This window comes from Cupressus sempervirens, chromosome 6, assembly GCF_028749045.1.
Source record: "Cupressus sempervirens isolate cs-2001-9-10 chromosome 6, ASM2874904v1, whole genome shotgun sequence".
NCBI classification, from domain to species: Eukaryota; Viridiplantae; Streptophyta; class Pinopsida; order Cupressales; family Cupressaceae; genus Cupressus; species Cupressus sempervirens.
Window position 1 is genome coordinate 462,828,033 of NC_143123.1, and position 11,987 is coordinate 462,840,019.

At 34.1% G+C, this 11,987-nt stretch overlaps 1 protein-coding gene across 1 annotated transcript; it reads right to left on the minus strand.

Moving 5' to 3' along the window:
• Nucleotides 1-502: 502 nt before the first annotated feature.
• LOC149553066 (uncharacterized) lies at nt 503-6,374 on the minus strand. The gene is made up of 6 exons (XM_089788574.1): nt 6,208-6,374; nt 2,388-2,565; nt 1,657-2,161; nt 1,490-1,543; nt 1,266-1,343; nt 503-1,143 (listed from the first exon to the last, which is right to left on the minus strand). Exons 1-6 carry the CDS (start codon nt 6,313-6,315, stop codon nt 645-647), a joined length of 1,422 nt encoding a protein of 473 aa, XP_089644700.1. The 5' UTR covers nt 6,316-6,374; the 3' UTR covers nt 503-644.
• Between the last annotated feature and the right edge of the window lie 5,613 nt (nt 6,375-11,987).

Below are 11,987 nucleotides of genomic sequence, written 5' to 3' on the forward strand. Positions count from 1 at the left end.
CATTAAACACTTCTGATGACTGCAATGCAAAAAACCTCAAAATCATAGGGCCCAGTAATTTTCCTCTCATAATGATGATATTTCACACAAACATGTGAAATCTATGGAACAACATGGAGGCGAAGATACTTATGAATACTAAACAACAACTGAGGTAGAGCTCTTGTAAGATAACATTAAGTGAAGATCTTAAGCCGCAATGAAGAACATTCAGTCAATTGAGCTTCCATCCACCCACAAGCTGTATGGATTAACATTCAATATTATGAATAGGTCGAGAGTCCTCTGTTGCTGTTGGGAAGAACTTTGGAAAAGTATTTCGAGAAACTGACCATACAGGTTATCGCTCTGCCAACTTAATTCTTCAACACTGCTGAACCTTTTATGGTTGAATCTTGACATCATTGACTACAAATCATAGGAAAAGTATGTTTCTGGAACATAATTCACACAAAAGGCATGTGCGAGGAAAATTCATTTATAATGCTGCTGCAGTCAAAAATTTATAAAACTATTTCATTACAAAAATTAATTAGGAAGATCTACAATTGTCTGCAACCTTAACAATATGTTACATAGGGGAAACAGAAAAGGAAAGCCTTGGGAATTTAACCATTCCTCACTATAAGCTGTATAAGGTACATTTACACAAATCTCACTAGTGAGAAGGCTATTAATGTTAAAGCCTTGAAAAATACACCAGTTAACTCCCTTTTCAGCCTAGAGACAATTTTTCTCTCTTTCGGCTTAAATTTGTGACTAAGTCTGGTTATGGATAAAACCACCTCTCTTAAATTTTGGACTCCAGCTGAGAGCCATAAAAGTCCAATCCCAAACATTATATTCATGAGCCTTCTACTGTCAACAGCATTAACAGCCAACATCTTTGAAGAAACAAACATTGTGATCCCAAGTCCACTTCCAGTAAGTCCAACAGAAATGCAATTAAGCAGCATTGTAAATTCCTTTTGATTGATTTTTTTAAGTTGAGAGACACTTGATGTTGCAGAGTCATTGTTGAAAAGCATTGAAAACATGTATTCATAATGTTGAAACTGACTTTTCTGGAAGATATCCCGTTGCTGTTTGACCAATTTTTTATTCTTTTTTCTTACATGGTGTTTTGGCTTGAGCTTTGCTGGACTGCACTTGAAAATATGTTCAAACAACAAGGGTAAGGCCAAAAAATGGATAGGAAGATTTACCACAGAATTTGAGAAATCCCTTTCCTGTAAAAAATTACTAAAAATGGCAGAGATTTGTACCTTGAAACTGGAGACTTCACCCTTTGCATAGTGTCGGATATAGGGGGCTTTTGTTCATTGAACTTAGTGGTGCCATATCTTCATTTGGCCAAAAGGAAGGCATTTAGTTTGTTGTTCGAACTTCAAATTATTAAAAAAGCAACCTATTTGATTTCTGTTTTCCTAAACTTATCTTTGTTGGCATAGCTTCTAGCTAAAACAAATGGACAAAAATTAGGACTTACAAAGTCTCTGGTGATTTTTCTTCATACTTGATTGAAGGCATCCCAAGCAAAGAGCTGCAGCCAACAAACATGGAGATAAGTGAGAAATGTGCAATTGGTGGAGATTTGAAATAAAACTTTAAGAAAAGACCTCAAACACAGAAAACTTGTATAATTCAGAAGATTACTTTTCAAAATGAGGCACAAATGCAAACTGCTTATCCAATTTGATTTGATTATTTACTAGATGTTCACTGATATTTGGAACTGAGCCTTGTTTCTTGTTCTTAGTGTCTGGGAACAATAAAACATGTGCCACTGGTTCTACCCAACCCATGACAGCTGCATTGCTTTGAAGGAACTGAGGTATTGACTCCGTGTATTTTCTGTTGTAGCCACATAATTTCTGATGTGTCTGAAAGCAGTCCCTGAACTTCATTACCTCTTTTCTAAACTCATCAGGTGGGATGTTTTCATAGCCATGAAGAAGAAAATCGATATTTGAAGGAAATGAACATTCAGTGTCCTTGACAGCTAAACATTGAATATCCATCAAGTCAGAAAGTAAAGATATATTCAGAATCTCCTCAACCCTTCTGTTGCTTCCAGAACTAAGAAACTGTATTATCTTTTCATATTGCAAATGCTGCTGAGCCAATCCAAACATGAATTCTACCAAGTCACTGCTGGATTCTGTGAACAAAAGAAAAGAGGAAATATTACATGAATTATAAAATGTATAATCCATCATCTATTGCAGAAATGCTTGATAATATCTTATAAACAGGTGCTAAAAATCATTTCTTCAGTTGGTAAAGGAAACATGCTATAAAATTATATATCAGTTTGAAAAGACGAATCAGTCAAACTGATAATAATACAAAATAATAGGTTTCAAGTTCAAATACATAGTCTGAACCTTGAATATCAACCAGAACAGGCACACTGAAAAAGGAGTTTTGCCTTGGCAAGCCTGCTTTTGGTTGCACAAATGCAGGCTTTTGAGCATTGTGTAACAACGCCACTTTGAATTCTTCTTTGCACACCCCAATAGCATTTGATTTATTGTTTTGATCTTGTAGCAACGGTACAAATTTCTGCACACAAAGACAATTATAAGTATACACGTACATAGCACACACATACAAGAATTCATGTTTGATATGCAAAAACATAAAATGACCCCCCTATAACTTGTATTTTGAACCTTCCCAGCCTCATCTTCATGTAAGAAATTTTCTTGAATTGAAAAATAGAAGTCCCACTCCATTGCATCTAATTTGGATCTTCTATTTGTGTATGTACATCTGTGTAAAAGAGGGGGAGACAGCATTTCTCATGAACAGAAAAATTGCCTGCAATAATTTACAGTAGCAAGCTGCAAATAAAGGATCTCCCTATATGCAAAATGTAAAATATAGTTAGAATACTGGAGAAAAAGCAGGTGGAAGGATCTCCCTATACAACAAAGGGAAAAAAATGAGAGTATATGCCTCTGGCTTCAGATGCCTGATCTCAAAATTTACATTGGAGCTCCCTATTTGTGTATGTACATCTGTGTGAAAGACGGGGGACAATATTTCTCATGAACATAAAAATTGTGTGCAATAATTCACAGAGCTGCAAATCAAAGGATCTTTCTATATGCAAAATGTAAAATATTTTAAAAGACTGAACAAAAAGCAGGTGAAAGGATCTCCCTATGCACTAGAAGGGGAAAAAATTAATGTATATGTCTCTGACTGGAGATGCCTGATCTCAAAATTTAACCATTGATCTCAATGTTTGTTCCATAAAGTTGAAAACCATCAAATCCTGCAGACTGTTTTGCCTATAGTCATTTGGTTTTGACAAGCACTTGATTGTTACATCACTACTATATTACTATTTATGCAGAATATACAATAGATTCATCGGCAACAAGCATTCCCAACTACAATTGGCAAACCCATTAATTTTTGTGCTTTGCCAAGATGCCATAAGAAAGAAAGTGCTCTATTCTGCTTGGTTAGAATCGCACTATTGCATCAAACTTGAGTTTTGAAATAACTCAATGGCAAATAGTCAATGGACCTTCATTCTGGTTTGCATCAAATAACATAACATTCTGCAGTTGATATGATGTTGACCCTCATTTACACTACAGCTCAGAAAGAGAAGCATCTCAAGACATTTTGACAGTCCAAATATTGCATGGCATTTCCAAACTAATACAAGGATAATCAGCTCATATCTAGCATACATTGTGATTGCGACAATCAATTCTTCACTTACGTGCTTTAATTTTATATTTAAAACTTTGCAGAAATATGCCCAAGTAACTGCTCTGCCTAGAATAACTTTACTTTGGCTTAGATGATAAGTCTGAGGAGCCTATCTGTCCTCATCCTTCCATACTCGTGCCATCTAGGAGGGCCAAAATTAATGTTCAGTGTTTCTTCTTTTTTAAATGCTGGCCGTTGGACTAACCCATGCTTATCAAAAACTTATGATTGTCTACTGAGACAATCTCTTCTAGGAACAATACATCCATTACCAGGGGGCAGGCAACCCTGATGACTTGGTGATTACACCTGATTGCAGGAGCAACCACCCAACATGTGTGAAATGAAAATTTCGATAGTCTTAGATCTATATTCAGTAGAAGGCAAAAGCAATTTGATCCTGCTGGATGCTTCCACACACTTGCCAAGGAACCAACATCATAATAATCTTTCTATTATGTTGTCTGATTTCTAGCTATCAGCAAATAAAATCCATTGGGTTATTTCCCAAACTTTCTATATAAATCATGATAGTTAGCTCAGTTAGCTCTGGATGGATAAGTACTCATTTGTATCTTCTACCCTGATAGTGAAGTCTGACCAATTCTTGGTGTGATTGTGCTGTGGCAAGTCATGTGAATAACTAACAAGGAAAGAGGTTGTGCTGTTGAATAACCCAAAATAGCTGTATTTTGGTTAATGAAACATACACACAAGTACTAATTGGAAAGTGGGCACTTCACTGAATAATCCACTTTCAGTCTTTTGGTTGTAGGATTTTATCGACAAGCATTCAGTTCCAGCTGGATCAATTAGTAAACAATGAAAATTTTATTTTTATCTTTATAAAAGCATTTAATTTAAAGGCAGATTTTCAGAATACCCTTTAATTAAAGGCATATGTACCATTCAGTTTTCTACAGTTTTGTGCAACTCTTTTGCTGTAAGGGTTTTGAAATAAATCCTAAAGTGCTTAAAAATTCGTATCCACAAGTATTTACCTACCACATGGAATCCCAGAAGTGTTCTCGAAACCCCCTATATCCATAATTCTTTCCATTTTTTCACCTTGAAGAAAGCTTAGCTATTCCAGGTCAGGTCTGTAATGTATGAATAGCAAAAGTTTTTTATTAAAATGGATATTGCATAACTTCAAGTAGGGATTGGATATTTGTTATATAACATATTGCAATTAGACAAATGGGTAATGGATAACTCCTCGTCTTATTTAACAAGGCAAGAATTTCTAAACTACACAATGGGGTAATTCGTTTAGGTGTTTCTGGCATCTTCTTTTCATTATCATAGAACCGAATTCCACCCCATTACAGTGCATCCCAAGAAGTCTTTCTGTCAACTCCATATCCTTACCTCTTCTGTTTTGCATTTACTGTCCACCTTAAAACAATCTACCAACATACTGTAAACTCCATTTCACGAACAATCATTCTAGTTCAGAATGATACGTAATAGAAAGCAATTGCAAGAGAATCATACTACAACAATTCAAGAGCAGTGAATATTGAATACTAGAGAGCATCCTTAATCCCTTTTTTTACATATGCTCTTCGTATCCCTAATTCTTCTGTTTCATATCTCTTTATATGCTCTCAAACAAAGTGGGTATTGGGACAACCGCTATAAAATATTTATTATGCCCATCTTATCTCTAATTCCTATGTTTCATATCTCTTCTATACTCTGAAACAAAGTGGGTATTGGAAACACTACTCTAAAATATTTCATACGTTCATGTTGTCCCCAATTCCTATGTTTCATATCTCTTTTATACTCTGAAACAGAGTGGACATTGGGAACCCTAATCTAAAATATTTCATATGCTCATGTTAACCCTAGTTACTCTGTTTCATATATCTAATATACTCTGAAACAGAGTGGGTGTTCTGAATACTACTCTAAAATATTTCATAAGCTCATCTTATCCCTAATTCCTATGTTTTATATCTCTTCTATACTCTGAAACAAAATAGACATTGGGAACACTAAAGTATTTCATATGCTCATCTTATCCGTAATTCTTCTGTTTCGTATCTCTTATATACTCTGGACATTGGGAACACTAATCTAAAATATTTCATATGCTCATGTTAACCCTAGTTACTCTGTTTCATATATCTAATATACTCTGAAACAGAGTGGGTGTTCTGAAGACTACTCTAAAATATTTCATAAGCTCATCGTATCCCTAATTCCTATGTTTTATATCTCTTCTATACTCTGAAACAAAATAGACATTGGGAACACTAAAGTATTTCATATGCTCATCTTATCCGTAATTCTTCTGTTTCGTATCTCTTATATACTCTGAAACAAAGTGGGTATGGGAACACTAGTCTACAAGAAACCATTATATTTCTGCTGATCTATTCTGAATACAATCGCACAGATTTCAGATGACTAATAAGAGAGAATTCTAACAGATCTCTTAATCAAAGTGGCTACTAGGTAACTTACACCAATTGGATGGTGCCTGCGAATTGCAAGGGATGGAAGAGAGGCTGCAGTTACAGGAGCCGCGAGAGAAAGGCGTGGTGAATCAACCATAACCATTGTCCCGGCCATCTCCCCTATCCAAATCGAAACGAAGGTATGATACAGAAAAACTGCACCCAATTTTCTTTGATATAAAATACATAAGGAAAATCCAAATAACACCCTCTCGGAATACTCCATGCAAATGGGGACCCATTTTTTACGTGGGGTTGAAAAATACTAGGCACTCGTATCCACAAAGGTCAGATTTTTCGTAGGGTTAGACCATGGTATCACTCGAGAGACCACGAGTTTGATTATGAGTCAATCAATGGTGGAGGGAACAAGGTTAGACAAAGATCTGATTTTTTACTATATACTAAATGTCTTCAACAAAAATATTATAGTTGTCACATTAACACAAGTGCCACATAGTGGCTTGTATTTGTTCTCAACAAAAATATTATAATTGTCACATTAGCATAAATGTCACATAGTGGCTTGTAGTTGTTCTCAAGTTATAATAGTTTAATTAGATAATAGATTAATTAGATAGAATAGTACATTAAGCCTAATAATTAATAATTATAAGACAATCAATTTATTGATTGGTAATGATAATGTATAATATAGTTTAATTATAATTTTAATATTCTCACAATATTTGAGATGTTAAAAATTCTTATATTCAATTTATAATGTTTAAAATTAATCATTCTATTTTTATAAATTGTTAGCATTTAAAGTATTAATATTTTGAAAATATATTAAAATATGTTTGATCCATTTCATATTTTCATATATTCTTACCAAAAATAGTATTGCCTCATAATATGAGTATGCTTCGTGAAAATCCACCCTATAAGACCCCAAAGGTGTGAGCCAAAAAAATTGAAGTAAAATAATTTTGCAGATGTTAGAAACTAAAAATCTCTCATATATACATTAAAAAAATTTAAAATAGAACTTCAAAACAAAAATATTGAAATGTAATTGGTTGAAATAAATAAAATTAATTACAACTTAAATAGAACCAATTGCAATAGTATATTGCCTACGACAAATACAAAAACTTTCAAAAGGATCTAAAGTTGATTAGCATTATCCAAAAGGATGTAAGGGTGCCAATGTTATATCCAAACCCTTTTAAGGATGTATGTGAAAGGATATCTTTCTATAGACCATTCTTTTCTTTTAATAGGTATGTGTTTGGTTGGTTTGATTAAGTGATTGTTAAGTATAAGTAGATTGACCAAATGAAATACAAGTGATGAAAGAATATGTATGAAAGCTAACTCCATATACTAATCAGATATGAGACATAAAGATGAATAATATGAAATGACAAATGAAGCACAAAACTCATCTTGAAGGCCAATTAGGGAGGTCAACTTGGATCTAAAGAATTGGTTTAGCATCTGCAAAAAATTATAATTGTTCTAGATTCAGAACCTAAGAACTAATAGCTACTAGATTTGAAACTTTGAGGGGTTCAAGACAAGGATGACCAGGAGGGTCAGGGATGACTTGTGGGGTCAAGGATGACTTCCCATGTTGATTGAAAAATTATACAATGACATTATGATGATGATGTTGAGGCTATGTTTGTCATTGATGTCAAACAATTGTGCATGAAGAATCAATAGATGAAGAGGTAAAGACAGCATATAAAGGGTTATATATTATTGGAGAATAGCAATAGGTTAAGTGTTATATACTATTGGCAAGAAGGAAGTTATTGACAAATAGGTAAATAGGAAAACAGGTAACAATAATTTTATTAGTAGATTAGAGAGTTATCGGTGTAAAGGAAAAGAAAACATTTGATTGATACAAAGGATATTATCAGAGAAATACAGTTATCAGTGAATAGGAAAATGATGAATAGGTTAAATCTACCTACTGACAATAGAATAAAATGAAGAGTAATCGAACCTATCGTGTTATAATCAAATTCACTAAACTTGGATAAGGCAAAACAAATTACATAGTAATATGTGAAGTGCAAAACAACTTATAAAGATTGGTGATAAGATCTTAATGTAGATTTTGAGGAAGGTTTGATGAATAAGATAAAAGCTTATTTCATCTTGCAAATGACAAAAAATCATAAAGCAACCAAGAGGATAAGAAAATGTATTATGTAAAGACCTAGATGGATTCGAGGACTAGCTAATGGGAACTCTAGTTAGGTCATGAAGACTATGCAATAATAAAAAATATATCAAGTAACAGAGTTAAGGTTATTCAAAGTCAAGAGGTTGAAGAGATAATATAGAATTAAGTTGTATTTGAGATCATAGATCATAATACAGAGAAGAAACTATTGGAAATGTAGTATAGACTGGGTGACTAAGATGGGGGGGTGAATCAAGAATGAATAAAACTTATACTTTAATTCACCAATTAAACAATCACCATATAATCTGATCTAATTGCATGCATGAAAGACTGAAAGCAATAAAACATTCATAACACTTGATAGAATATTTGGTAACCCATAAACCTTCCAATAGAAAGTAAAACTAGGGTGGGAATGATACTTGCAAGCTTAGTACTATAGTATAAAGTTAGCCTGTTAAAGCTTACAATTGATCACTTCTGATGATTTTCCCTGTTAGGAATAATATGGACTATTATGTCCACCTTGTGAAAGGATTTAAAATGTACAATGAAGTATGCACTCTGTTAGGAGATTTAGGAAAAGACAGTTAAGTCCACCTTGTTAGAGGATTTGAATGATACACATGTTAGGATGAATTAGTGGCTGATATTTGATCTGCAACTCGGTTTGTTGAATGAGATTCCTTTGAAATACAATGATCACTTCACTATGATAGATAAGACTCTACTTTTCCTTATACTTCTTGTAGCCTTATTAATTTGCACTCATATTGCTTCTTGTTTCTTCAATATATTGGATATGACAAGATGTATTACATATATACCAATCCAATTAAATTACCTTTTGGAGTCGACTACAATACCAAATTCAAACAATCTTCACAAAGTTGACTCACTACTATAACTCAAGTTTAGAAGACCACTTGGGTGATGTTCTAAAACTCAGCAACACTTGTCAACACTTGACAAACTCTGGCTCTCAGTTGACATAGATGCTTGGTCCATACTAATCACTTGGGATAACAAGAACTTGATCAACACTAGATGACTTTTTGAACACTAAAGATCTTGGTAGACTCAGTTGACACTAAATGGCTCAATCAACACTACCTTCATTCACTTCGTTAACACTGCCAGCTCGGTAGACACTACAAAGCTCGGTTAACTCTATATTATGTCTCAGATGCTCGATAGACATTATAAAGCTCGGCATGAATTACAATTAGATTGATTGGCTTGGTAGCAACTGAAACACTTGGTTTGCATTGCTAGTAATATGATAAGCTCAGTAGCAACTACAGAGCTTGGTAGAAATGTAACCAATTGATTAAGTGTTAAGTCACTAATAGACAATTATTTGACCATAAGGTCAACAATCTCCCCCTTTGGAATTAGTAACAAAAATACTTATCATACCAAAATACTGAATACTCAAAATATAAGTCAAAACTCCCCCTATCAACATGTCTAGGTCTATAACTTGGTTTTGACTGTTGTTTACTGTTATTCCTGCTCGGTAACCTCTGACTCTCTTTTTTTCAAAATTATTTTTGTAAACATATTTTCTACTTTTCCTTAGTGAAGTTAGATGTATCATTTAGTTTCACAAATAAGGAAACAACATTATTTATAGAATCTTCAAATGTAGCAAGAATAATGGACAACTCCACTTGGTCCATAGCAATCTCCTATGCTACCTTCTCCAAAACTTTGTTTTCAAACTTCCTTTCTGCCCTTTACAGAAGTTTGTCTTTCCTATCCATTTCCTCATTATACTTGTGAACAACTTCAACAATTTGATCCAAAATTGATTGTTATTCATCAACCTCAATGCTCAGTGCATCAACAAATATGCTCTTAATATCTTCAAGAACTTGATTTTTCTTTTTCTTCTCCTCTTTGAGCTTTTTTTATTTGGCCCTCTTCTTCCAAAGTTCACCAAGGATATCCATTTGATCAGGAGTCAAATTAAAAAGATCCCAATCTAGTATTACAATGTCCTCTAGATCAATTTCTTCAATAGAGACTTCTACCTCTTTACCCTTTTCTTTTTGAATAACTAAAGGAATAATTTCCTTTCCTCTCTTCAAAACTTTAGTGCTCGATTGAGGCTTGACCTCAACTATCATTGCACTTGCCATAGTAGAAGTAATAATAGTAGAAATAATATCAACAACAATTATAATAGGAAAACTTACTGATGTTGGTTGTGATTCTGATTTTGAGATGAATTGAGCTTGATGCTCAGTAGATGAAGTGATGGAAACTTTGCTCATCATTACACTTGGTAGTATTGCTCCACTAGTTAGTTGAGTGCTTGGTGAAGTGGTGTTTACCTCAACTAACCTAGTAGTAGCCTTCTCTAAGCTTGGTGGCACTAAGGCTTTGCTCGGAGAGAGAGGGAGGGAGGCTATTACCTCTGCTACTATCTTTTCTAGATCCGAGTCTTCAATACTCTGAATTTTAGGAAGATTTCCTCCTACTTCTTCTTGATCCTCTTCATCCTCTATATCATCTTCTTCTATATTGTCTATGTCATGTATTTCATCATCATGTATTTCCTCCTTATCTTTCTCAACACCTTCTTCATCATCTTTGTCATCAATTTGCACAACTTCTTCACTAGGCTTTTTGTAGCCAATAGATGTTCTTCCATGCAATTGTGTTTGATTTTACAACTGATTCAATCTCTTTTGATAGGATTAGGAATGCATTGAATCTATGGATCAGCTTTTTTTTCATTCTCCTTCAATGATTCCTTCAATTCCTTGTTAGATAGACTTAGCATAAGTTATCTCAGGGTTTGTTCTCTGATGTCCCTAATAATATTTAATGCATTCTCCCAACGATGTGTTATTGTCTTCAAAAGGATATCAAGAACTTGCTTTGTCAATTCCTCTAGGGAGTACTTTCATGTTGTCATTTTAGCCACTAGAGCTTCTTCAATTTATTTCTGCTCTACCTTGGTCCTTGTTTCATACTTCAAAAATTTGAAATTAGACATACCTCCACCATCTTGAATTATTTTTAATCATTGTTCAAAGGTGGGGATTAATCTCTTGAATGTTATTTGTTGATCTTCTTCTTCATTATCATCACCCAATTTGAGTTTCTTCTTAGATTTTGTTAATTTTCTAGTGAACATAGTAGGGGAGGACTTTGTAGGTTTGGTTATGATAACCTTCCCTTTCTTCCTAGGTGGTTCCTCCTCCTTAGATTCTTCTTCTTTTGTAGGTTCCTTTGTCTCTTCCTCTTCCTCAATGTCATCTGCTTTACCTTCTGTCAACAGAAGAGGAGAGTTGGACTTCTTGGTTTCCTTCATAATCTTTTCCACTTGCTTTCTTCCTCTCTTCATGGCCTGAGGAAGTTTGTTCTCCAATGAGATCCTAGCCTTGGATTCCTCATAAGTACCAAAGTATGGTGCCTTAGGGTCTACTAGCTCATTTACAAAAGCTTCAATTATATCCCTTGTATCATCTATATTAACCTCATATCCAAGAGGCTTAACCCATGCCATTCTAGGCCTTACTACCTGGATGTGCACTTTGTCATAGTCCACTAGAAAATAGATATACTACCCATAGTATTCCACAAGTTTCTTCAAAATCCTAAATCTACTTTGCATTCTCTCTTTGAAA

Excerpts from the sequence above, each read along its gene's own strand:
- LOC149553066 (XM_089788574.1), bottom strand. The coding sequence starts at position 6,315 with ATGGCCGGGACAATGGTTATGGTTGATTCACCACGCCTTTCTCTCGCG. Across the intron at positions 1,544-1,656 it reads TTTGTGCCTCATTTTGAAAA|CTCTTTGCTTGGGATGCCTT; the intron begins GTAATCTTCTGA and ends TGTTGGCTGCAG. Across the intron at positions 1,344-1,489 it reads GAAAAATCACCAGAGACTTT|ATATGGCACCACTAAGTTCA; the intron begins GTAAGTCCTAAT and ends GGCCAAATGAAG.